Source organism: Columba livia, chromosome 4, assembly GCF_036013475.1.
Source record: "Columba livia isolate bColLiv1 breed racing homer chromosome 4, bColLiv1.pat.W.v2, whole genome shotgun sequence".
In the NCBI taxonomy this organism is placed as follows: Eukaryota; Metazoa; Chordata; class Aves; order Columbiformes; family Columbidae; genus Columba; species Columba livia.
In genome coordinates this window covers 21,577,074-21,604,686 of record NC_088605.1, presented here as the reverse complement: position 1 = coordinate 21,604,686, position 27,613 = coordinate 21,577,074, and the positions used below count along the sequence as shown (strand labels likewise).

The 27,613-nt window shown below is 37.5% G+C and overlaps 2 protein-coding genes across 13 annotated transcripts in view; one reads left to right on the top strand and one right to left on the bottom strand.

Moving 5' to 3' along the window:
- PCDH7 (protocadherin 7) overlaps window positions 1-137 on the bottom strand; it is a 292,459-nt gene extending 292,322 nt beyond the window's left edge. The window contains exon 1 of the mRNA XM_065060685.1: window positions 11-137. The gene's annotated coding sequence lies outside the window, so the exon portion shown is untranslated. The remainder of the gene's footprint in view (window positions 1-10) is intronic.
- LOC110357928 (uncharacterized) lies at window positions 103-27,324 on the top strand. Of its 12 annotated transcripts, XR_010472185.1 has the most exons (9): window positions 103-287; window positions 629-675; window positions 767-1,199; window positions 1,457-1,683; window positions 2,137-2,233; window positions 10,422-20,863; window positions 21,403-21,469; window positions 21,867-21,928; window positions 26,779-26,917. XR_010472185.1 is itself a non-coding variant. In XM_065060690.1 (8 exons), the coding sequence occupies exons 3-8, from the start codon at window positions 2,163-2,165 to the stop codon at window positions 26,942-26,944; spliced, it is 666 nt and encodes a 221-aa protein (XP_064916762.1). In that variant the 5' UTR covers window positions 1,073-1,199; window positions 1,457-1,683; window positions 2,137-2,162; the 3' UTR covers window positions 26,945-27,324. The 12 variants fall into 12 exon arrangements, 8 of the variants coding, with proteins under 8 accessions (XP_064916762.1, XP_064916761.1, XP_064916769.1 ...); XM_065060690.1 differs by lacking the exons at window positions 103-287; window positions 629-675; window positions 10,422-20,863 and adding exons at window positions 2,312-2,549; window positions 2,656-2,713 and having other exon boundaries at window positions 1,073-1,199; window positions 21,867-21,932; window positions 26,779-27,324; XM_065060692.1 differs by lacking the exons at window positions 103-287; window positions 629-675; window positions 767-1,199; window positions 10,422-20,863 and adding exons at window positions 1,203-1,304; window positions 2,312-2,549; window positions 2,656-2,713 and having other exon boundaries at window positions 1,457-1,558; window positions 21,867-21,932; window positions 26,779-27,324.
- Window positions 27,325-27,613: the final 289 nt, after the last annotated feature.

Genomic DNA, 27,613 nt, shown 5'->3' with positions numbered 1-27,613 from the left:
CCAGCCTTACCCTCTGTCTCTGCTGCTGCTAGTGCTGCAAGTGGGATAGCTGCTCATCACAAAACACCAGTTCAGTCCTCAAAACCTATCCTCATTACACGCCCGAGTGTTGCCGCTGTTGCCTTCTCAAACCCGTGATCTGTAGTGATTCTCTCCTATCCTTTCCCTCCCCACTTCCGCCGAAGACTGTAAAGCGAGCAACGATTTTTAAAGCTATTATTTATTCACCTTTCTTTTAGGCAGAGCTAGTGCACGTTCGGGGCTCTGCATTTTGCCGAATCGCGCTGGTAAGAAAACTCGTTTCGCACAGATTCCCACCTTTCCTGTCGTGTAGGTGCTTTTGTGAAATAGCTGCAGTCCCTGTAACTGCACAAAACTCGAGGGAGGAAGGGGGACTGCCTCAGATCTCAGACTTTCGTCCTGTTCCCCAGTGCTGTTCGAGCCTTTTCGTCTTTGTGTTCATGTTCTTGCTATTACCATGATTTGAATGTGTCTTTTCAGCATGTTTGTGGGTTTCCTAGGAGAAAAAAAAAAAAAAAAAAAAGCCTCGGAGAAGATGATCAGGCAGGGGATGAGAGGGTTAGTAGAATGAACACATGTAAGAAGTAACAGATTTATTTCTGAACAGAGACTTGCTGCTTCGATGATTGCTAAAATGTAGCGTCACCTACCTGGGTAAGTGGGAAATAAACTTCAGCGTTAAAGCTCTCGGCTCAACTTTGTTTATTCTAACGTTCGCTCCTTCTTTTGATTTTGTGCCATTTAGTTGCCTATGGCGTTTGCTTGTCCCTGTCCCTGCGCCCTGGGTGATGCCTGGCTCCTGTACCTGTCCTTTCCATTCGGATTCCAGAGGGAAAAAAAAGGGAGACTGTCAGAAGAAGGAGGACCTGGGCGAGCATGGGGCAGCCAGTGGGAAGAGAACCGGCGTGTGTGTGTGTATGCGCGCAGCGAGGGGGAGGCAGGAATCCAGCTGCTCTCTCTCCCCCTGTGAACACATGTGGGAAAACAAGTTATTGCCCGTTCTGTGTGTGCGTGTGTGCATTCCTCCTTTTAAATGGTCATTTTGAATAAAGTCGCATGCAGAAGAATGTAGTGAAATGTCTCTCTTTCATCGCGATGACATATTTGAAAGAAAAGCGGCCGGAAATGTTGAGGTGGTTCAAAGCAACGGTCACAGCGTGTCTTTGTCATTTAGGGCGGTGAGTGAATGTGGGAGGGAGGGAAGGTTACCACCTCTTTCTCTGGGGAGTCCGGAGGCACAGAGACGCAGCGTCTCGCCGCGTGGAAACGGTGCTGGGGAGTGAGTGAGTGATTGCTGCTCTCCCCGGGGGACTGCAGGGCTGCTCCTCCGGCGGAGAATACGGCCCTGGCCGGGCCCCGGTGGCTCCCGTTGCCTCCCCAGAACATGCAAACCCTCCCCCGCCGATACTGGAGACACTCGGCTTTATATCTGCAGCATCAGCGAGAAAGCCCGGCTCGGCGCAGACTCAGTGTTCACAGCCGCAGTCCCGGACGGAGGAGGGGGGCTCGGGAGCTCAGCATCTTCGCAGCGGGCTAAGTAGGATTAATACCAAATCCCTATTATATTTGCCAAGCAACTTGAATTTATCAAAATTCCCCCTCGCTCTTCTGGAGCTCCGAGAGGAGGAAATTTTGCCCACAGTGTAAGATCCAGACATACCAGTACGTAGGAATACCAGCATACCGCATTGCACTGGCTCCCTGTACTAGCCATGCAATTGCAACCCGAAGCTCCTGCTGTTCCATTCCCTTTGTGCTTTTAAACGCAGCCAGGAAGCTTAATGTATTCGCCAGGAGAGGGGTGGGATGAAAGGGCTTTTAACCTCTCCGCCATAAACTTTAACAGGATTCTGGGCTGTTGCACGGCATGGGCACCTCGCCTCTTTTCTGTGTCTCCTTCCCCGTTGTCTCCCATGTCTACTTCTACTACGGTCTGCTTTGCGAGAGCCTCTTTCAAGTGAATGAGTGATTTCTTTCTCTTGCCATGTGCAATCGCTCCCCCCTTCCCTTCGTACCCTCGCTGGCCTCTCTTACACACACTATGCCTTTCACAAGCAGTCTGCGCCCCCCGGCCCTCCTCCCTTTTTTTTTTTTTTTTTTTTTTTTTTTTTCCAGTGTCTTCACATGCAATCTCTTCCTAAATGTGCAATGCCTTTCCTGCTCGGGAGCGCTGCGTCCTTCACAGTGGATTGGTTCCTCTTTCGGAGCAGAGGTAACGGCGTGTCTCCCTCCCCTCCCCCGCCACTCCCCCTTCCTCCCCCTTCCTCCCCCTCCTCCTTTCCTCCCCCAGGACAGGCGGCCGGCGTGGGAAATGGGCCCGACGTGCGCTGCATGGTGGATGGCAGCGCGGCTCCCGGTCCACGTGCCCTGGCTGCCGGGAGGGGGAACGGAGCTGTGCTGCCTGTGTCCCCCCTCTCCGCATCTCGCTCGTTCGTGCGGGGGTAGAGGGGAATCATCCCCGCCCCGTCTTGCCGCCAACCCGGATTCTAGGTCCCGCGGTCAGTGCGGGGACAGCTGTTCGGGTGTCGGTAGGAGCAAGCCCAGCTGTTTCAGACGGGGGAGGTTTGGCCCTCTTGGTGAAATCTGTTGAGCAGTGTAACTCCAATCCACCCCCCGTCTCCCTCTCTCTCCCAGATGCACATAGACGCCCACACGCGCTCAGACACGGCACCGCATTTGTCCTCTCGATCTGGTGAGATCAAGTGGGAAGTGGGATCAAAAATGTAATCGGCTGTAATAAATAAAATAGCCCGAGATGCTGGAGATATACAGAGGGGAAATAAGAACTTGTGTCCTTAAAGGGAACATCTGATAAGGCCACCGACGTGGCATCTTGTGTGTGGGAAGGAATCCGTCTTCCTGACATTCGCAGCCTGCTGTACGTGGGGAAATCCTAAAGCAGCCTGGGAGCTTCCCCAGCTACTCTGCATCCTCCCCGAAGCTCCCTTTCCGATGCTATGCAGCGAGGCTTTGTTATCATTGTTGTAGCTGCTGACTGGAAAGACAGAGGTCCTCGTTAAAATATGCAGATGCAATTAATGGCTAGTTTATCTGCATTTCTTGGTGGAGCCCGATTTCTGCCGCCGGCGTCCGAACTCACGTCCGCAGTTGGCGCTTTCAGCCCACAACAATTTGTTTTTCGCAGTTCAGGAATGTCGGTGGCTCTAACTGGAAAATTGCTTCTGCGATCTGCAGTGGGAATCCATCTCGGATTAAAGAGAGACAGATTATTTACATATCTATACCACTCCAAACACTAACAAATATACATTATCTATTATTATTTGCGCTCACACAAATGAAGAAGAAGCTCCCGAAGGAAAAAAAAAAAAAAAAGCGGGTGGGCTTGCAAGTAACATATTCATAATAATACGAGAAAAAGGTTAAATACAGTAAACATGACAGCAAATTCGAAAGCAGAGGAAAAAACAAGGACACAACCCCCATGTAGAGCAGTTAAAGCCATTTGATAGAAGAGAGAAACTAACTCAAGAACTCCACCAAGGGACAAACAGATGAAATGACACCACAACAGCACTAAACCTGCGTTGACCTTTCATCTTTCTAAAGTGTCTTGCTGATGTGGTGCAATTCTGCTGTGATCTCTTCACCTCCCTTCCCTACCACAGTCTCCCCCCGGCCGCTTCAGAGCTTCCTTAGTTCGTTGTAGCGAATGTACTGGGAGGTCGGCTGAATTACAGGGAGTGCTGACACTTGCCCGGTGTCTTTCACAGCTTTGCAAATATGCCTGCTGTGTAGTAGCATGTAACAGGCAGAAGTGATTAAATTATTCATTGCAGCAACAGCCTTTCTGATGGACATTAAAACTCAGGAGTTTAAATAAGGAAACCGCAGATTTACTTTTAAGCAGATAACAACTGCATCTGTGCTTGTTTATAATAACCGAATGCTAGCTAAGTATGGAACCAGACACTGTTTAAATCCTCCCTCTTTTACTCTCTGTGAGAATTTTGAGTTAGATAATGCGCCATAAAAGTTGCTGAGAGAGCAAAAATAATCTGTGTTGGGTAACAGTGGTTAGATCTAGCAGGATTATAATTGCTCATTCTTAAAGTAATATTTGATGTCTGTTCAAAATAAAATGTTCTTGCATAGGCATGATTCTATCAGCATTTCTGAGTTCTCATAAAGACTGATGAAAAGTAATAATTAGCAAAAGTGGTTGTGTTCTGTTTACTAGGATTTTTTGCAGTGCATACATATTCCTTACAAATGAGAATGATTGAGGGCTTTGTTTTTTGGGTTTTGTTTGGTTGGTTGGTTGGCTGTTTTTTTTTTTTTTATATTACATCATTCTATAAAATCTGTTATGAAAGGTCTTTTACAGAGCGGTGTTTCTTTTTTCCAGATGTTGATAAAAAAATCTAACCGTTCAAAATAATGCAGAAATGACAGGCATATTATGCTAAAAATTAGAAGGAAAGATTGATGAAAGGTCTTAAAAAAAAACATGCATTTTCATGAGGGAAGGCATATTTTTATTAAATTTATGCTTCATATGCAACTACTGGCTCTCCTGGATTTGCAGAGATGTAAATGATAGTTGCACTGAGCCCCATTATTTTATAGATTTATTTTTTAATTATATTATTGTTCAGTTTCTCTAAATGTAAATTAAACTAAAGAAAACAACAACAAAACAACATTAAAGTGATTTTGGATTAATTCCTATCAAAAATAGAGGGAAATTATTCCTCATTAGTATATATTCTACATAAAGGGGTACAATGAGACATTCAAGGGAGATAATTAAAACTGCATTTAATTTAAATGGAATGTATGAGAACCAGGTAGCACTGACAAAGAAAGAAAAATGTGTTCATTGTCACTGAAAATATTGAATGGGTACAACTGATACGCATTTGGATTCATTAGCAGAGAACACCACAGTTACTTTTGGAAATTATGTAGGATTTTTTTATATAAAGTTTCCAAGCTTTTTATCAATAGTGAGTCCACTGAAGGTCTCAAAGTGCTTTGTAAATTATCCATATGAGATAAAATGAGGTGCAATGACCTTCTTGGTCAGCCATCAAGCCACTATCAAATGGGTGTTAACTGGATTAAGTTTATTGGACCACAGTTTTGCACTTCTATAGTTTGTCTAGTATATTCTGGATTCTCCTCAATATTTGTCTTTGAATAAATGGCAATCGTTTGCACTTTATTTGATGGACTTCTGGAAAGTCAAAGAAGCTTATTATGAAGAGCGTTTAAAACAAGTTTGTGTTCCAGAGAACTACAGATACCAAGGAAAGTCTTGTACCATGAAATTTGATGGATAGTAGTAAAATACACTGAACTATTATAGATATATTGAAATAGTGTTATTCTTAGCTCCTGTTCCCACTTATTTCTGTCAGCTATCCCTTATATACAAAACTGAGTTTACAGATTTATTAAAACCATTTAACCTCTAGGCTTCAAGGCTTCCCAACTTAATATTATTTTCCAGTACAATGCTCTACATTTTTTGTTTGTTTGTTCGTTATTTATTTATTTATTTTCTAGGATGCTGCAGATACCTTTGTTGTGAGTTAAAGTTTTCCTTAATTTTTAAATGAGAATCACCAGATTGTAAAATCTTTTTCTTTTTGATATTCTTAGTGTACCCTGTACAGCTTTAATTTATTATTAATATAATTCAGGATAGCATAAAATATCTGGCATGTCTTAATGAATCTACTGTTCAGCTGCCTGTTGAGCAGAAGGGAAAATATTCATGCAAGATGGCAACTCTGCAGAGTTCAGAGGATGAACCTTTGGCATTAAAATTCAAATGCTGTTATGGATAATTGAATTCTGTGGTGCTCTATTCCCTTCTGTAATTTAATGCCAATATATGGTATTGGCTATACTCAACATGTAATTTTTAAGTCTACACATATACTCACTTACTTATTTGGGAGCTTTAATGTTTCTGCCTACTTCATCAAAAATAATCATTGCTCTCCAGCTGAAATAAGGGTCATATAAATATACAGTTATTATAAATTAAAGAAATAAAGATGGTGGCAAGGAAAGTAAATTAGTATAGGACCAAGGTGTTGATTGCTTATTGGACAGACTATTTGGCCTTGTTCTGCAATGATCAAAACTTCTTTACTAGGTATTTAAAAATGTTAGACTTGCTATTTCTTTTAATATTAAAAGTGCAACATTAAACCCCTTAGAGGTCATATTGTTATAATCCTGTTTAGCTGTACAGTGTAGAAACATACAATTTCTTCCTTAATCTTTTGTTTGACCTTAACAGAGGCATGACTATTCATTGGAAAAAAAAGTAAGGAAGATTCACCTGCCACCATCCACTCTTAATGGTGAGCAAGAGAAAGAAAGTGTGAAGAGGTGGAGTCACTTGCACCTTTCCCTGACCAAATTAAAACATAAACATATATAACCATGCCCATGCTGCACAGGCCCAGTGAAAGGCTTTGGTATATAGCCAAAATGAGAACAGGAGGCTGGGGAAGACCCTGCTTATGTCACCCCAGAACAGAATCCTGTAAGCTCCAACAGGAAGCAAAGTAAAGCCAAGTCTATCCAGTAGCCCAATATATTTTAGTCTGTTAAGCACTGATCTATATACTGATACAAGCCTGATCAGTGTCGCTTCTGAAATGTTTTGCACTGCTACCTTAATTCTCAAAAATAAGAGTGAAGGGGTTGTAGTCATCCTTTCTGTGGAGAAGGTTACGTAGCGTGTCTTTGAAATAATTTTTTCTCCTGCTGCCTCTCTTGCACTTTTTGCTATGCGCAAGCAGCCATACTTCTATGCATGTTTTAACTGTTTTGCAAAGTTTCTTGGTGATCATCCTTTGCATAATTACATTTTTAGCTTCCTTTGTAAGAATAATAGGTACTCTACAGAGTGGGTTTTTATGACCTATAATATATCCAGAGGAAGAGAAGTACTGATAAGTTTCCACATTTTTCATCTTCTGATAGAAGCCTCACATATCTTCCAGTTCATTCATTCTGTGAGATGATTAAAAAGTTACTCTTCAACAAACTAAACCTCATCCAGGGCTCAGCAGGAAATAACTGCAATCTAAGCACATTAAAGAACAGACAGGGCAAACCAAAGTATACCTCTTCTTTTGCCTTTTAAGATCATGGGAAAAAGAGAAAAGCAGTCTAATATTGTGATAAAACTGGAAGCCTGCAGCAGCTGGTTGATGGGGAAGGATATAGAACCTAATCCAAAGCACACAGAAGTCAATGGAAGTACTTTGACTAAATAAGCTTTACATTAGGCACCTAGTGAGTGAATGATGTTTAAAGCATTCATGTAGATCTTAAACAGATGAGTGAAGAAGAAAATGTTGTGCATTTTAATCAAAATAAATGCCATTAAACCACTTGGTGGTGTAAATGTTGTTTTGCCTGACCACAGAGATCATGTTTATGACTCAGAATAAACTGGCAGTGCATCCTAGGATGCTGAGTCCTGTCCTTCACTACTGCAAACACTCACATTATAGTAAAATTTATTTATTTATTTATTTATTTATCTATTTATTTATTTATTTATTTATTTATATTATTTTTATGTTGATATTGATCTCAAAGTTCAATACAGCACTACAAACATCTGCAGGCCCTATTTACCCATTCATGTGTTTACAGAGAACATTTGTCTCATCTTAGTTTTGTTGCAAAATAATACAAGAATTTTCTGTTTCCTCTCAGAACTTATGTTCTGTATTCCTGACATCAGGATGACAGACTTCCACTTCACCTCCACTCTTGTTTTAGTGAAACTTTCAATTAATATGGAGAATAGGAATTGTTCATGATTTCCATCATGACGATGTATTCTATGTGATGTAATGACATTAAACATTTTTATTTTTTTTTTTTCCCCCAGAAATACCTCGTGTAATATTCCACGTCAGGATTTTTCATAGCTATATCATGTTTTGGTGGATGACAGTTCTTCTCTAGCAGATTGGCTGGATCTTCCTTTTTCTCTGACATTTCCAGCTGATGAACCCACAGTTTATAGCTGAATATCTTGTTACATTGCTCTTTTATTATAATTAATACTATTAAGTTTAATTCTATATCTTTTATAGAAGACATCAAGGTCATATGATTCTTCCTATATGTTTTTTGTGATTTTGATGATTCTCAAACTTGTTTTACCAGGCAATTTCAGCAGCATGCTTCAAGTTTTTGTGATCTAGTCTTTAATTTAAATGTCATAAAAGTATGTTGCAAGACAACCCATGAAGAACCCCTTAACAGCTTTCATGTAAGGATGCAAACACGTAACATGATCAGTTGTCCTCTCCTGATTAGTCAATTCTTTATCTTCTCAATCTTAACCAATATTTTTCTTATCAGATAGTGTCAAAAACTATTTTGAAATCCAGATAGGTGAGATCTCGACATACCTTGTTTAGAAGATAAATTAATAAAGATATCAAGTAAATGAAACATTTAGATAGATTTTATTAAGTTTGCTTTGTACTTCCATGCCATTAGTCATGCTTTGCTTCAAAATCTACTCTGAAGCTTTGCATTCTAAATCCATCTAAAATTCATACTATTTGTTTTCCCCTTTCAGCTTTGCTTCTCAAATATATCTAGTCCATTTTTGATTTTCCATAAATTCTCATCCTGATATAACTGAATCTTTTTTCTAGACCCATCAGATTAATGTATTAATTCCTTCAGGATTCTGAAGTGAAGGTTATCAAGACTCTTTGTTTTGAGTACTTTGTAGTGTTTGAATTAATTTCATTTCAGATGTGATAATCCTTCTTCCACACCTTTCCTCATTTCAACATCACAATCCTTGTTGAAAGCTGAAACAATGTATAACTTCTGTGGGTATCTCTAGGGTTTGTTTGTTTGTTTCTTATATATAACATATTCTGCAAAAGGCAAGTCATTGCTTTTTAGTAGTTTTCCGAATAAGATCTGAAAGTTTAAATTTGAAACTTCATTGAAGTCTACAAGGTGATATACTTTTTACATATTCTGCCATTTTGCCACTGCATGTCTGTGTGTCTGTCTTTTTTATGTATTGCCTACACATTGTCTATAACATTCATCTGCGAGTTCATTATTTTAAACCTCTGAATACTTCATATTAAAATAAGGCAAATGAGATAGGTAGGTCATTTGGGATAAAAGAGACTGTATCTGACCAAAAGGAACTTAACACTTTGAAAGAGCTGAAGAGTGCAGAGATAGAGGGAAAAACAGGTGAAAAGAAACTGAAAACATGCTTGGGTTTGGCATTTTACAAGAACAGACCTGTCCAGAATGTCAAAGGTCAATCCAAATGAAAAGAGATAGTACCAGTTACCAGATGTTACCAGGCCAAGTATACAGAAAAAAATATATATCTATATAAAGTCCTTGATGAACAAGAAAAAGCCATATACTAGAATAAATAATTCCACAAAGATTCTTCCATCAATTACTTGGGAGAAATTTAGAGAGAGAAATTAGAAAGAGAGGGTTAGAAGGAGAATAGTGGGGAAATGAAGATTGGGAAGCCTATTTATTTATTTAAAATCTTGTAAACAAACACAACTTACATTTTATAATGGAAAAGTGAAAATAAACAAGTTTCAGAAAGCTGAGGGTGTTCCAACTTTTGTTTTAAAACTACACACCAATACAGCTGATTGAATGTACTTTTTAACTAAGATACTTCGCGCTTTTTTAAATTAACTTTTGGGGTTTTCTTTTAAAAACTTTCTGTCATTTTTCTACTAAACTTCCCCTCCTCCTACCGCTCCAGGTAGATTGTATGACTAGTACTGTGGTTTAAAGAGGATATATTTAATTTACTACACTTCCAAAAAGTTAAAGAATGCAAACTCATGAGAAGAAGAGTTTTCATGGTGTCATCTAATGTGTCATTCTTGGAAGAAGTTATTGACTTAACTTGGAATTATTACAGCTCTGAAAGTTATAAGTAAGAATGACAACATCAGCTATTATCACTTCATGACACTCCAAACAATATAACTGATTTTTTTTTTTTTAGTTGCTTATTATTTTACTGAGCTTTAACACATAACTTCTTCTTCCTAGGTCTGAAGCTATAGTTAAAATACTGAAAAAATTCAGACAGATTCACTGAAATCTGATGATGAAGCCGGATTGTTTTACTCATGATGAAATTTATAGATGATTTTATTTAAATAATTTCAGCACTTTCATACATTTCACTATGAACTTGAGCTTTCAAGAGGCTAGTTTTTGTGAGTATTTCAGCAATCCACTAAAAAAACCTGAATTTTGCTTAAGATTGGTAAAAACTTTATATTTTTTAGAAAAAAAAAATCCCCAAAGATTTGATTCATATAGGGTGTAGCTCAAAATGTGGCTGGCTAATAACTTCTTGATAATTTCAGGTTTTTGCCCAGAAACTACTTTCCTCTGATGTGACCTCTCTTTTGAGACATAACCTTGTGGAGCAGGAAGCTGCAATGTTTGAACACAGAAGAATGAAAGTTAGATCTGAACAGAGAGAAAAGGATGAAGAATGGTTATTGACTGTCCTAAGTAACAATGATGTCAAAAGATAACTGTGAAATTTACCTTAAAATCATCCCATTAATGCTCTCCTTAAACAATGATAACATTGTATATGTTTAGTTGTTCAAATAACAAACACTCAGCCAATCAAAATGATTGGTCCTGATGACCAACCATGTAAGTGTCACTAATATCACATATGATTAAACTTTTGTTCTGTTTTCAGTTTGTTCGGTTGGGTTTTGGCTGGGAAATTGTGTAGAAAAAAAAAATCAAACCAAAACAGTTATTATCAAGAACATTACTCATATTGCCAGATCAAACACTCAGAAGTTAGAAAATGTTAGAATATTGACAGCAGATCCTTAATTTGAATGCCAGTGCATCATCTATTGCAATGTTTGATTGCAATCTTATTACATATTCATGTACATTTTGTCCACTGGATTTCAATTTGTGAATAAATAAATAAATAAAAACACACACAAAAAATAAATATTAAAATATTAAAGAGATACATTTTAATAAATTAAAACATATTTTATTGAATTACACAGAACAGGTTGGACTGTAAGATAAGGTTGTACTTACATAAGGTTGGACTTAGTAAGAAACATTATTATTATTATTATTTTTCATGTTCAGGCCTTATTTACTGCACACTGTTCAAATTACATCCTGGTCATGGAATTATTAAATGGATTTTTTTATTATGTACTTAATTGTGTAAAAAATTCAAAAATATTATTTAGTTTGGGAAGAACTGTATTATATTTGGGGTTATTGTGATTCCAGTATTACAAATAGGAAGGTAATAATGAGATGCAGGTCAAAAATGTCCACAGATTTAGGATATCTAATTTGAGCCTTTTAGGTTCATAATTTAGGGGCTGCTTAGAATTACATAGCTTTTACATGTACAACCCAAAACTTTCACTGACATAAGGTGTGCCTAAGAATGTTCACTGTTCTGCAAATCAGTCTCAGGATTTTAGGTAAAAACTCAGAAACAGGTGAAATCACAATCAAAATGTTTTGTTCTGTGACTTAATATCCTGGTGGAATTCTATGACAGCAGTGAGTGTCAGTCTCCAGCTTCAAATACAATGTTCTAATGCTATGAAATACTGTTTTCCTCTTTGATTTCACTTCAGGAAAGGTCATTTCTGTAGAATGAATAAAGTAGGGGTCTTGAAGGGAAAACATATGACTCTTATCAAAGACTATGTCAGACTGCACAAGTACAAGTGAGGGAAACTATGATTCTACCTATAACTTCATTTTGATAATTTTCTAACTATGAAATGAGCTTTTGATTTTTTCTTTTTTAATATTATTGTGTGGCATATAGTAATTTCTATTGCAGACAGAGGACAGCAAAGATCCTTACCACCAGAAAAGAAAATTCATTTAGGTATACAACACTTTGGAAAAGAAGGAACTGGGGTGGGGGGAAGAATTCTTGAATAAGCATAAGTGGAAGATGCACAGATGGTAGAAGTTCCTAAATGTTCTACTCTTCTCTCTGGGCATCTTTTGCTACATAAATGTGTTAACATTTGTTAGAAGGCATGATTAAAGGCTTTATAGGCTTTACAGATGGAATGTAATTTAGTGGAAAGTTTTGAAAGATAGAAGATTCACACATGAAATGGTTTCCATTAAAGGAATTAGAAAAGGGGAGGTCTAGAGAGGCAACATAGACGTAGTAACAACTAAATATTGTTCTGTAAACAAAAGTTTGGTTGACCAGTTAAATTGCTTTCAGTAACTTTACTGGGGTCAGGTTAGGTTGGAATACCTATCTGTGAAATAGAAGACCTGAGTCATTTCCTTTCATCCAGAGATACCTCTGTTTTTTTCAAAGGAATAATTAATGTAAAACATACCTGCAGATCAAAAAACTTATTTAAAGCTATTTGACATACAGCCACCCTATACTCAGTTAAGCATCCTATTAGGCCACAGAATTAGGAATGCATTCTGTTCCTCTTTTTCCTCCAGCAAAACTCAGTTACACTTCCATTCTTCCTCCAACTTGCAGGAAGCCTCATGTCCGCTATGCTATATGTCATGTAAGAGGAAAGCACCTTGAACACAAGGGTCAACAAACTTGAGAATATTTTCTTGTTCAGGGAAGTGAAAGAAAGTCATACCAGACAAACTTATTTACTTAGGCCAATTTTCAGAGATTCTTACCCAACATATATACATGTATGTGTATGTATATATTTGTAAATATATGTATATTTGGTTACCTGATAAGAATAGAAAATATTGGGCAAGAAACTGCTGACAGATGTAAAATCCTATAAACTGTTATAATTGTCAATAGGACATCAAAATTATTTATCAGTGTTATACAGATATGGTCAATTGCCTCAGATTATATTCATCAGTAGAAAGACTTGGAACTAATAATTCAGGCTACTTTTGTTTCTGTTATATGTACATTAAAAGCAGAAATAGTAACTTTTTAGAAAATAGTTTTGTTTTTAATTAGCAAAAAGGATTAGACTTCAATTATTTGCCTGTAGAAGAATGGAAACATCACTACTGGTCCTCAGCCATGTTGGAAATATAAAGTCTGAGAATGAGAAGAGTCCAAGTAATAGTGCTTTTCTACCACACAAGCGCTTTCATGAAAACCACCATTCAAGGCCTCTGTCATATCTGACTTGTTGATTCAAAAAAACTGACCTGAGCCACACTGAGAACCAATGAAGTACTATTTTAAAAATAATACTTTGCTCTTTATAAAGGGAAAATAAAGCTTTTAAATATTGAGCTCTTGCCTTATCTTTGCAACAAGATTTCTGTTAGTGATTCTTCACTAAATCTGATTGCAAACTGGAGAGATACAAAAATATTCCAATCTTGTGGCTGTTTTGTGTATTTGAGATATATTTATGAAGAAAAAAAGCATACTTTTCCAAAAAAGGTCACATTTCCATTTTAAAGAAGAATATCAAAGAGCCAAACTCTCATATTTGATGCACAAGTGTACTGCGGCCAGAATCTTACTTCCTTGTAGCCTGCTCTTGATAAGGCATTTTGTTTGACTGTCTGGTTTTCTTCAGTGTTTTGTTTCCCAGAGCTGTCTGTTCTTTATAAAAATACCTATATGCCAATTTAAGGCATTCAGAAGTCAATCAGTTGTAAATGCAAGTGTGTATTATGAGACTTTCCTTCCCTTTAATGCAGTTAATGAATATGTTCCCATGACTTTTAAATGGACTGGTGCCTCAGCACATTTTCAGAATTACTTTATTTGAAAACACTTCCATTTATAATGGGGCTTAAATCTCATTTCCCTCCATATCTACCCTCACTTAGTCTTTTTTAAGGCCCCTCTGTAAAAAAAAAAAAACAAACTATGTATATATATATATATGTATCTCAGCTGCTGCTCCTCCTCTCAATGCTTTCATAGTATTAGTAAGAGCAGAAACCAACTGATGCCTTACTCTGTTGCTCATACAGAGACAATATGCAGACACTGCACTATCCTCCATTCCTGGCTGAAGAGCTCTGTGCTACTGTTTCGTATTATCTACACACACCGCTTCTGCTTCATGTGTCTGCTAAATCTTAATGACTCCCTGTAGTCTCTGCGACTTCACATTTTCCCTGTAGGAACCTAGAGTAAGACAGGTAAAGATTCTCTTAATTTCAAACTACTGCAGATCCTAATTGGAAAAGAAAAAAAAAAAAAAAGAAGTTGTCTGAAATAGTAGTACAGACACAGTCCTGGATGACTGGAAGGAGAGAAAATAGAAGGGAGCATAAAGAAGGTGAGAAAAGAGGTGCAAGTTATACTGCATGACTGTGTCCTTTACTTGCTGAGTCAGCAGGAAGCAAGAGCTCTGCAGGGGCACACTTAGCCTTCACATTTCTCCACAGAAACCCCATCTGGCCAACTAAATTGCCAGCAATTGAGAAGACATGCAGGAAGCTGTATCCAGCTATTCTCATTCAGTGTGAAGGTTACTGTGTTGTGGAGGTAGGGGGAGAGCAAATAAGGAAAGCATTATAAGACTGTGCCTCTCACATACAATAAAGGGAAGCATTGAATATGTGATCACTTTTATTCTGTTCACTGTGTAAAGAATTAGAAATTCCAGGAAAATTTGGCTACTGTTTTAGAAAGACCTAACATCAGGCAATCTTGGAAAGAAAAATGTTCATCAAGAAAAAAGCTGAAGGAAATTGAATAATCAAATTTTACTATAGAATTTTGTATTTAAATTTCAAAATCGGAAGCTTTTACTTGTAGTCTTTCTGTCAAGTCATCTGAAGAAAATTTCTTGGAGCTCTATTTGGCTTTTGCAGGACCTCTAACTTTAACGTCCATTCAAAAGGCCTAGAAAAATAAAATGCCTTCCCTTGGCTTCTTAGCATGTAATGTTCTCTCAAATACAAGTACTGAACTGAGATATAAAACAAAGAAAACTACACCAACATTGCATAAAAGCACTCAATAATCTATGTGTGGAACGCTCCAGAAGAATACATCAGCTAATGGTTTATAAGAACAATTAGTAAAACACCAATTGCAAATTACTCCTTCAGTTCAATGTTTCCCAGTGAGTGAGGCTGCTTTAAGTGGAGCAATGTGCCAGCATTAAAGATGAAGCACAGAACAGAATATAATCCAATGAATGTATTAACTTAGGTTTTGTGCCCAGTTTGACACTGCCAGCAGTAGCAAACTGAAGGAAAGGAGATGCTCAAATACACCAGTGTGAAAAAATGGGAAATGGGGTAGAAAAGCTTGGTGTCAGTGTTTTGTCTCTCTGATCACAGGAAAATGTATTAGATAAGCAGATATGCCTTTGTCGTACCACTTCTTTTGTTGTCCAGTGCTAGTTAGAGTTTGGTGTCAGTAGGTTGTGTTATCCTGAAGATCTGAGATACTCTTAGGTGACTAGGTGTCTTGATGTTGCCTTATTGATCAAGTTTTCACATCATCCATGCAGTTTACAAAGGGATCAGTTTTCTGGTTGCAATAGGGAACAAGTGATCATTCAGATTCAAGATTGCCAGTCCTTGGTGTTTGATGTGAAGTATTTGGATTTCAGCAGGAGAACTTAAATTTTAATTTGATAGTATTTTTTTTCACTGTGTGAAACTTGTTTTCCATAAGACTCCCAAAGCTTTGACAAATGGTTACAAAAAGTATCCCAGGAGCAAATTAGCCAGCTGTTTATAAGCACACTTACCACCCCCTGAGTTTTGAAAATCACCAGTTCCCAGCCAGTAAGGTTGGAGATATGTGTCACATCAGCAGTGAAGCAGAGAGCTGAACAGAAAATAATAAACTTCCCTCAAGGATGGTGCAATATACTTCATTCTATTAATGAGAAGTTGAAGACAGATATCAACTTTTCTACTATCTTGCAGCTATTAAACATGTACTTGGGCAAATTTCTACTAGTCTCAGTTAATTTCAAAATTTTGTTTTTTAGTGAATTTTCCTTTCAGCTAAGGTCTTCTTAGTAAGCGCACTTTTCTAAAGCAGGATACATGTTTTGGTAGACATAGCAATGGAATGCAAGGTTGCTGACAAGGATGCACATCCTGTGAGAGGGGTAAGCAGGAGGTGACTAAAACTAACCAAGTATTCCATGCCATTCACATGATACATCATATAAAAGTGGGAAACCACGAGGATCTCAGCCTTTTTCCCTATGGCCAACATTAGGAGAGGACCTTGCGAGTTGTCCCTGTGAACTGAGGCCTGGTGATAGACTGAATCCAGTTCCAGTTTGCTTCAGAGTCCAATCCAGGACTTCTGAGTGCAGGCTCTGATGCTGCTGGAGCAGTGCTGATCTTTGCCAGGACTTTCAAGATTGGTTTTGTATATTTTGTATTATTTTCTTCATTTTATTAGTAGCACTAGAAAAACATTTTTAATTTTTTTTCCAATTCTGTCTCTCTGTCATTCTATTGCCTTCCAATCACCTGTACTTATTGGAAAGCGGGGGGGAAGGGGGCAGCTAAAGAGGAGCTAGGAGGAAGAGGGGATTAACAAAGCAACTGCCACGGTTTATTGTCACCTTGCAATCAAACCTTGACAGCCAGAAAATATAAAGAAATGGACAACTGACTACATTCTTCCCAGCAATGTAGAAGTACTGATGAATGTTAAGTCAAGTTCCAGTGAATACTGAAGAAAGAGTGTTACAGAAGCTGACGCTGCTAAAAGCAAGCAGAAAAAGTAGATCCATTAGGCTTCTTCTAGAAATTATGCTTTGTTTTTCTGCAAAGATCACATATTAAAAATGTACATCTATAAAAATAAAATAAATTTTAAAAAATCCCATGTAACCGCAGTACTAAACTTACCACATTTCTGTCCAAAATTCATAATGGATACAGATTCAGGCATATTCAGTCTGTGTTTGCAAAACCTGTGTACACAACAACAATGTTCTTATTCCACTGGAATTACAGTCTCTCAAGTATTGAGTCTGAGTATATAGGTTTATCTTTGTCTTTTTGCAATACAGCAACTGCAAGACACTATGCATATTTAAAACCATGTTTTGATCCATTGTACTTACAAGTTAGCTTTTGAAGTCTTCAGGACTTGTCAGAGTGGAAGTTTAGAGCCATAATTAGGTTTTCTGCTGCTGCCCTCTGCCACTTTAACAAAGTGCTTTTATTTTTTGCTGCAAAGATGCCTTTCTGCAACCACATCTGTGTGATTTCCTTGCAAAACCTTTGGTGGCAAGATGTGATCAATCTCATGTCCTTTGTCACAAAGAGCTTCCTGGGGAAAGCTGAGGCAGACTGACTTTTTCTCCAAGATTCAGTTCCCCCTTGCTCACTAAAGGATGGCCAGAGTGAGCTCATTCTCCTGTGGACTTCAACTCTATTCCTAATTCATCAACAGATGGCAGTAGAAAACTCCCTACCTAGCTGTCTTCAGACCAAAGGCCTTACAAATGACCCTAACAATAACAAAGAAAAGTCATTCAAACCATCGCTGTCTAAGTCTTCTATGTATACTGTGCTTTAAGCTGTTCAGTGCAGTGCAAAAGCTTCTTAAATATTAATTTTGTGCTGAGTCTACATGACCAGAAGCAGCTGCTGCTTTTGGAATGACTACCTTTCCTGTTACCTTCTTCTGTTTTTAAGTTATTCTTTTATTGATGTATTTTATTTTTCTAGTTGTGAAGGAGTATATTGAATATAGATTATAGCAAATAATTTACTTTTCCCATAGATAGATTCCTGCAATGAAGAGTCAGTTCTGTGATCTCAGTAAACACTTTTTCAAATGTCATCATTACGGTGATAGAACAAGTAATTTAGTAAGCAAGTTTTTGAGACTTGCCTCACTAGATTTTGGCATTTCATTAATTCCTCCCCGTTCAAATCAAGTAGATGGTATAATAAACTTAGTAAATTCTTTATATAGATTGAAACATTAAGATGCATGGCATATACAGTAGTTTCTTATTCCATTTTTTAAAAGATGCTGATGTCTTGGCATTGCCAACCAAGGAAAAAAGCATTACCATAAAAATTTCCAAGAGGCATTTTCTTGCGTAATTTATAATAGTGGGCGTCTGAGATAGGAAACCTCATATTATATAATTCTTTTTTTAGCCTCAAGGCACATGAATTAGGCCTAGAGTTCCTGATTTCTATTCCTACCTCTTTCACTAACTTATCTTAATAATTCTTTGCACTTCACAATTTGCTGGCATGTTTCATATGGTGAGAGAGACTGATTTTAAAGAAAAGGAAGAAAAGGAGAAGAAATGGCTCTTTCAGACACTGCTGGAGGGAGTGACTTACTGTTCCAAATATAATGGAAAGGTTCGAATTTTCTGAGCCAATGATTTAAATTGAGGGAGGTTTGACTCAAATCTTAAAGATGTGAGCACTGATTTCCCTTCAATTTAGTGTGTGGAGTTTTTTTGATTAGACTTTAAACATCAACAATGTGTTGGCTGTGTGAGTATGTTACTGAGCCCTGGTGTACTTGGCAAAGGAAAGTGTGTGTCCTAGAAGTGAACAGAACATTTTGCCTCCACACACTGTTCTACAAAAATTTTGGGGGAAAGCCAGCACAGTGTCAAAGCCATTAAGACTGAAGCCTCATTTTTTGAGAGCTTTTACTTTCTATTTTCCCACCCCATTTTTTTTTTTTCCCTCTAAGGAAACAGAGAAACCTACCATTGTAGAATATGTTTTGATCCCACAAACAGAAATATTTATCAATTTGTACTCTTCCCTTATCTGCTTTTGCTCTCTAAGCATTATAAACTTTTCCTATAGCTTTGGAAAAAGAGATAAATAATATCGTTAATATTCAAATCCTTTCAGATTAATTTCGACAGCTTTTTAGTTATGTAACTGGTTTCAGGTTGTGTTATTTTCAGATAAATAATTTTGAAAAAAATGAAAATAACACTAATTATTTGGCTATAGACATAAATAGTGGTGCTCCCCCAATAACTATCTTATTCTTATGAAAAATACAACCTCGATTATACAAACAAGTTTTTAGTTCAGGTACATCTGCTTGATTGAGAAAATTCGTGACAAGTTCATGATGTGTTAACCATAAAACAGTAATAAAAGAAATGATTCAAAAGATATGTACTCATACATTTCTATCCAAAGGACCACAGTTATTTAACATACTCCCTGAATTTTTAAGAAATACATTCCACGAATGAAGTGTGTGTTCAAATTGTTCAACCTGCGTCCTTTGGCTCCCTGTGCTGTGAGTAGGTAAAGACGTTAGAGAATGGAAAAGCTCATCATGCATTCATCAGAGTTTTCTCATGGTGGTGCTAGAATTTGGAAGATACTAGTTTCCTTTGTAAATAACTGAGATACATTTTAATAACGTTATACAATATTAAATGTATGACACTGACAGTGTGAAGCTTTTGTGTTCTGAACTGAACCATTTTTCAGCAATCCACTATCAAATGCATCTGCAACCCTGGGAGCATGTTCCTGTTGAATACTGAACTCCTACACTTTTTATTTTATCTATTTGTTTTGAGAAACTATCAGTGTTTGTACACAGCATACAGCAGGATAGAACCCAGCAAGCCCTGTCTTCTTATATGAACCCTGCTGTACTAGTTCAGGCACAAGAATGGATATTCAAAATACGTATTTATTCAGTGTAATAGAACAGCTACTAGTAGGGTTATTAATGTGCACTAAACACCTCACTAATTCAGTGTACTTTTTATGACATTCAGGTGATCTACATTAATCCCCATAGGGCTCAGGGTGTCTAGGGAAGGCTAAGGTCCTGTGTAGCTCACAAGTGGTATTTTTATAAAATTATACTAGAAGTGTGTGTTGCATGGCTGAAAGTGTGACATGAGAAACTGTGGGCAGTAGAGGCCTGGCTTTGCTGTGGAAGACTTGGTGTGTACATGGACATGTATGTCTATGTTTGACTGTGGCGGGGCAGACGCACGCTACCTATAGGCTTACTTCAGAGTAAATTATACTCACCCAAAGTTTCCCTGGGAGAAAACTAGTTGTGGCTGTTCAAAAGAGAGCTCAGAGCCCAAACTGACATAGGAGCAGTGTGAACAATGAACTACAGAGTGAAGCGAAATCAGGTGCTAAGTTGTTTGACAGCCAGCATAAGGTGACCTACCTCAAATTTATCTTGTCAAATATTTCTGTGTGACACTGATGTCCTGAGGAGACATACTATGAAACACCATTCTCATATGTGGAGTTAACTCTGCAGATTCCTGCACACCATACCTAGTTCTTTTTCTTTCATGTATACCTCATTTTTGAAGACATTTTGGTGTCAGTATCTTTAACTTTGCACACAGCTACTCAGCTTTCTATGTTCAAAATACTTGGTTTCTTCATTTTCAATACATCTCTGATTAAATGATAATTTCTATTATACATTATTATTTCCAGAAGAAGGTCTTATTTTCAAAGATGATGCTTTCTGTGTCCTGTGATATAATACATTTCAAAGTTACTCTTGATTATTTCTGTCACGTCTGCTCTATTTTTAACATGCTTGTTTTTTTTTTTCACTTTTTTTCCCCAAACATCCTACTTTTGTCTAGTTTTATCCAGTTCCTAGAAAACTGTCCACCTTTACCTTCCCCTTATCCAAATTCCTGCAAGAAATTTCATTTTAGTAAAAATATCTTCAGTAGGAAGGAAAGGTCGGAAGGAAAATACATCAGTATTTTTCTTGTGTTGTCTAATCCTTAATTGTCTTTTAAACAGAAATATTTTCCTTGTTCACTTTGTGGAGATTAACAAACAAACAAACAAGAGCTTTCGAGAACATGCCATGGTAAAACTTTTCATTTTTATTTTCTTTAAACATAAGAAAGCATATATCTCTAACAAGTTTGAACCATTCCTTTGTTTTGGAAAGGCCTGAAATTTCAAACTTTGCTTTTTAAATTATTTTTTGAAGATCATTGCCTAGTAGTAGAATATAAATTTTCAGTTACTTGAATAAAGTATTGGTGGTAAGATTGATGTTGGACAATCAAAGTGGACTTTAAGCAGAAATTAAACTCCTACATTCAAAACAACACTTCAGAATGTCTTTATTAGCCTTAGTTCATAATGGAGAAACTCAGTTTTTGGATTACTAAATCTGAAGTGATCCTCAATCTCTGCTACACTCTATAAGAGGGAGAGGGAGGGTTTCGGCAAGAAGAACAGGCAGGAAGGAGCCCAATGCTTAAATTTCCAAACTGCTCTTTCTTCATATTTGATTTTTAGTTCAGTGTATCTCTGATATGAAATGAACAAACTCAAAACTCAGACCACACCCAAAGTGTTTTGTCTACTACATTACAGAAATCACATGCTCTTTTTCAGACCACGGAACTCCTGCATGCATGGCTGAAGTGCAAAGCAACTTCGATAGGAAGGATAGATCTGAGAGGTAGGTTTGAATATCTCTGGGTGGGTTGAGGCTTTTTCTGGATTTCTGTGTAAATGGCTATGCAGAACTGGAAAATAAGCCACTGTTTTTAAAGGCAAATTTTGTTTTGCTCACTGGGTACTCTTAAAAGGTAAGTCTGCTCTGATTGAACAAGACACTTAACATCTAGAAAAAAGAATGGAAGCTCAGACGCAAAACTGTACTTAGTGTTTCTTTGTTAGACAGCTTTTTGTGCAGCCTGTGCTTAATTTTTTTATTGTACAGAGAAGTTAAACATTTTAAACAATTATGCTGTAGCTAGACATTTCCTTTTATGCACTAAGACTCCTAAAATTGATACTCACAGTAGAATATGGTTTTCTGATACATTCTATTTTTTTGTGTCTTTTATGCAAAGAACTGTAGTCAAGAATGGAACCATGACACCCTTCAACTGGAACATGAAAACACAGCCATCTGGCATGTATGAGTTTCATAATTTTGCCAATTTCTTTGCCACAGCCTATTTTAGTACCTGGGAGAACCTTCTTGGTACTTCTGTCAAAGTGAAAAATAAATGCTGAAAAGCATACAGTCTGTATTAATAACATCATATTTTCATAATCTAATCCCTGCTGGATGATTTGGGAAGGATTTAATATTGCTTATACTCATGGATCATTGTATAAATACAAAATTTTAAAGAATTGCTGAATTCCTCTTGTCACCTGCATGGTTTAATCAATTTCCCAGTACAATTTTTTCCAGTTGATTTTTACAATGCAAAAAATTTCTTGCTGTCTCGCAGTTCATTTGCACAGTGTCTGTATAACTGTGTTCATAAAGGAAACACAAACAGGAAGTAATTCAGTTGAGTTACGGAGAACCATACTATGTAGCAATTGGAAGCAGGCAGTCAAGAGTTATCCTTCCCCTTTCTCCAGGAGTGCTACTACCTATGTTTCCTCTTTTTACTTCTCCTTTTTATGGAGTGAAAAGTTAATATGTAGTTTAAGATTCACTTTTGTGGATCAACACCACTCCATAGCACTTGTGAATATATTTCTGGTTATTCTACAAACATTTACTAGACGAATTGCCATTTTTAGCTGTTAATTTAGGGCTAGGTTAATCTCCAGGACACAACTTAGTAAATGAAAACAAAAATTGCTCCTATTTGAGCATTCTGAGGGGAGTTGTGTGGTTCTAGGAAGTCTTAAACAACTTTGTGTCACTTTGGTTCACCAGCTCTAAACAGATGAAGATGATCCCATTGATCTTGCATTTTCACTCTCTGGAAACAGAAGGAGCTAGAGACTGTACAACTTCCACTCCATTTTGCATATTATTGTATTCCTTTGTCTTAGTTCTCCCTTACTCCAATGCATAGGCATCCCACTGAACTAGCCATTATACAGTCTCTTTTCCAAAAAACTCCAAGTACTGTGCAAAACTAAGAAAGGCAAGGCAAGTTGAGGTGAGAAGCACTTGAGAACATGTGTGAAAAAAGTACGAACCTCTGAACTACTGCTCAGAAATTAACTCTAGTCTACCTTCTCCACACTGTTTTAGTACATTTTAAGTATTACTTACTTTATGACTGGTCACATGAGCTATAAGTTTACTTCTATTCCAAAATGTCATTGTTAGAAATGACCCTCATTTCTGTGTGTGACATGCAGAGAACAGTGACACAGAGGTATAATAATGAGATTTTTGCAGCTATCATTTCCTGGACAGGGAACAGATATCTGCTTCTCAGTAGTAATAAAGCAATGAAACCCTGAAAAGCCAGTTATGGATGAAAATGCTGAGAATGTCCAAAATATAGTGTCAAAAATACTGGGATGTGAAATCTCATCTGCATCATATCTGCATTCTCTGGGTACTTCCTTTGCCCGTTAGTAGGGTGAGGAGTTTGGAATGCTATTTAACTACCTCTCTCTTGTCAGCTATGCCAATCAACAGGGAATAAAACTAAAGGATTAGCCACAAAATAAATTATAGTTCCAAGAGTCCTTGCAGAAAACAGCAGTCAGAGAAATAGAAAATGAGTTTATTCTCTTGGTATCCTCTGTGTCGAGGACTGGAAAAGAAGTGATAACATTGTCCCATTAAAGAAAGTCAGTCAGTAAGTGCTTTTTGAGCCATCTTTTTAAAAAGATGAGAAGCTAGAGTTGATAAGAATTTTTTGAACACAGAACCTGTTTCTTTTAGCGGCTGACAATCACCCATGTTGTCTTCAGTATTGTGCAATACTGGTAATTTTAGCAACAAATGACAGTCTCTGTAGATAGGAGTATGTAAATATTTTCATTACAAGCAATATTTGTCAGACATGAGGGCTTTAGCTATTTCAAACTGAATCTTTTAAAGATGTGATAACCACCATCAATGCTTAACTTTCTTGATCATCTCATAAAATCCATGAAACCATTCAGGTCTGAACTGGAAATATCACAGTATCACAGTATGTTTGGGATTGGAAGGGAACTCAAAAGATCACCTAGTCCAATCCCCCTGCTGGAGCAGGAACACCTAGGTGAGGTCACACAGGAACATGTCCACGCGGGTTTTGAATGTCTCCAGAGAAGGAGACTCCACAACCTCCCTGGGCAGCCTGTTCCAGTATTCTGTTACCCTCACTGAGAAGAAGTTTCTTCTCAGTTTTAAGTGGAACCTTTTGTGTTCCAGCTTGATCCCATTACCCCTTGTCCTATTGTTGTTTGCCATCCTCGTGGCACTCACCCTTTATATATTTATAAACATTAATAAGGTCACCCCTCAGTCTCCTCTTCTCCAAACTAAAGAGACCCAGCTCCCTCAGCCTTTCTTCATAAGGGAGGTGCTCCACTCCCTTAATCACCTTTGTTGCCCTACGCTGGACCCTCTCCAGCAGTTCCCTGTCCTTCTTGAACTGAGGGGCCCAGAACCGGACACAATACTCCAGATGTGGTCTCACCAGGGTGGAGTAGAGGGGAAGGAGGACCTCTCTCGATCTACTAACCACCCACCTTGTAATATACCCTGTTACTGAAGTATCTCAGCAAGCAGTTCTATAAATCATCACTGAAAAAAGTTCAGCTACTAAGGAAGACAGGAAGAAAATATTTTTTAGTGCCAGAAGAAAAAGTGTAAATTTGTTTTCATTTATTCTCTTCTCTGTTGAAGATTTTTTGTTCTCTATATACCTACTGCTAAAATAATTTCAGTACCAATTCTGTAACAATGTAATAGATCACCAACTGGTCAGCCTTCATGCCTTTAAGGCAAACCAGCTCAGCAAGTCTGGCAAGTTATTTAAATTACATGTCCTCAGAAGCTTTATAAGGATAAGTGAAATTGCCATTTTCTGATACCAACGGCAGCGGGTAAGCCTCTTGAGATTATTTGAAGGATTTGTCAACAATGTGCTTCCTTAAAGAGTAAAAAAAATCTTTCACAGAAATTCCATAGGTGAATTAAACAACCACAGCTTTTTGTTTGTAGTTCACAGTGTTATGCAAGACAGCTGTACATCCATAACAATAGTAGCAATTATTGTGTTAGTATTAAAACATAAAAACTCCTATACAGAGTCAGATTAATCACTCATCAAATACAGTATTTATTTCTACTCCTGTGCCATCCTCTTCTCCTTCTCCTTCTCCTTCTCCTTCTCCTTCTCCTTCTCCTTCTCCTTCTCCTTCTCCTTCTCCTTCTCCTTCTCCTTCTCCTTCTCCTTCTCCTTCTCCTTCTCCTTCTCCTGGTAGCTTGATCACAGATATTGATATAACTGTCAGAGTCACAATGTGCTTCAACAAATTGTTGTGGCTTTCTTTTTTTCTGTTTTGTTAGTATTTCATGATTTCTCTCACTAAATCAATAATCTTCAGTCTAAATATGAAATTTTAATATCTGAAACCACTGCATTGAATAATCAGGATGATGTCTGACTTGTAATAAGACTTTGATTAGCTCTAAGGGTTACTGTACCAAAGTTCTGTTTTCAGTTTTCAAAATACTGTTTTTCATGTACTTTCATGTTTGCTTGTATGCATGAGAGACACACACTGTACTTTGCAATCAAAAGAATAAAGGAAAATCAAATAAATGTCCACCTTAGTGTAGTTAAAAAAATGCTACACATATCACCCACTGCATTTCTGATTGACAGTTTTTGAAACTAAGATTGACAACATGTAGGATGTAATAAGTGGGAAGATGATTGGAGTGTTCAGCTTATAAAAGAGAGGTCTCCCTTCACAATAGCACTACAAGTTGTTACAGTAATCTTTTAGTGCATTTGAAAAAAAAAGAAAGATAAATAATGTCCACGTAAATGACCCTCAAATGGTGTAAATCTCAGCTTTTTAAAATTATGATATGTATTTATGAATCCCCACACTCACGTATTTGCTTTTTTAGGGCAGTGCTGTACTATTGATATTTTTCATAAGAAATTAAAAGACAGATAGCAGGGGAAAGATATAGTAATGGCCAGTGAATGGACAGTAACTTGAGACTACATTCACATTACTAAGTAAAAAATAGTCAAGGAGTGGGAGCTCTGAGAACTGAGAGTCTTAGTTTCTGAGTTTGAGTGCAAAAGACAAGCTCATTTTCACTCTTGTTAGAGCTAGCCAGCCTTGTATAGGTTTACCAGATCCACATTGTATAGTACTTGCCTCTGTGTTTCAGATGAACCCTTAAGGTCCTGAGAGCTCACTTCTATTTTACAGGTCTGTGGATTTGAGATGGGTAGTTTTCCCCCTTCCCCTCCCAGATTAAAATGCCTGAACTAATGTGAAAACTATATTGTAGTTTCCTAGAATAGCATTTTATATTGGGAACTCAGAAGATCATGTATTGGAAGTTTTGAGGTGTGACATGAAGATCTGTGATGTGCGACTGGGCGATTAGTCTGTGAGGGTGGTATCGGAGGAATGTGTAGAATATAGTGAGGAAAAACTGGCAGAAAACTGACAGAGTTTCATCTACATAGACTTCTGGGATCAGTTCATGAAGCAAACTGTCTCCAAAAACCTGCTCAGACTTTGTCTTGAAGAAAGATATTTGGAGCAGTCTAAAGCATAGCTGGGGAAAGAATTACCAATTAAGCAGGTATAGATGAACAGAGGTCTGATGCTTGAGCAACCTACCTGTTTTATTTATTCAGGACAGATGGAACAGCAGATATTAGGGGCCAGGAATGGGTTCTTTCCCCATTATGCAACGATTAAATTAGGATTAACTCATAGATGAACAATGATATTGCACAAGCCTAAAAATGTCACATCGTGACTCAAGAGTTCTGTGTTCTCACACCTCTTTCCCACTCTCCTTTTCAGGTATGGAAATATGCCAGCCTGTTTAAAGCAGATTACTTTGTGTGACTACTCTGCCAATGTAAGAAAGAGCTCTGTAACATTTATGGTCAACTTTCTAGTTGACCGTTCTCTATCTACCTTTAAAGAGTGTGAATCAATGGTCCTATGGAAGCTCCCTGCCTCTTAATCTTGATAGCAGTTATATAGGCAGCAAATGTAGGCAGCATGAATGCTGAACAGCCTCATAATTCCTAGTGTGGGCACAAAGCCAGGATCACAATCTGGCTCTTCAAGATTTGACACATTCACAGAACACTGTAATACAGTATTGTTTATTTATAGAAATTTGGACCTGTTTGAACTTTTCTGCTTTTATATCAGAGGATAAAAGCTGAAGAAATCTTCTGTAATCTCTAAGACATGGTATCTTTCTCCAAACTCTGGTAATAATTGCAGTGTACAAATGACTCTAGACCATTAAGATTTCTGTGTTAAAGCAATTTCATTGTATCCTATGCATTTTGCTGGTTCTCGGCACTAAAATAAACTCATCTGATTATTATCTTACTTTTGTTTCTATTTCTTTTTGTCATACAGAACCAATATGTCACTGAATTTAGATGTAACACAGTAAGTGGGATAAAATCAGAGAGCACAAGAAAAAATGCTAAAATAGGTTTTGTGCCTATTTTAGTGTGAAACTGATTCTTGGGAATTCAAAGATGACTTTCACATATGTAACAGAAATTTGATTGGAACAATTGTCTTGACAGTTATTAGAACCTTGAAACACAGTGAACCTCAAGTTGGGGGAGTGATTTCCACACATTACGTAAGACTGGACTGTAATGTCGCA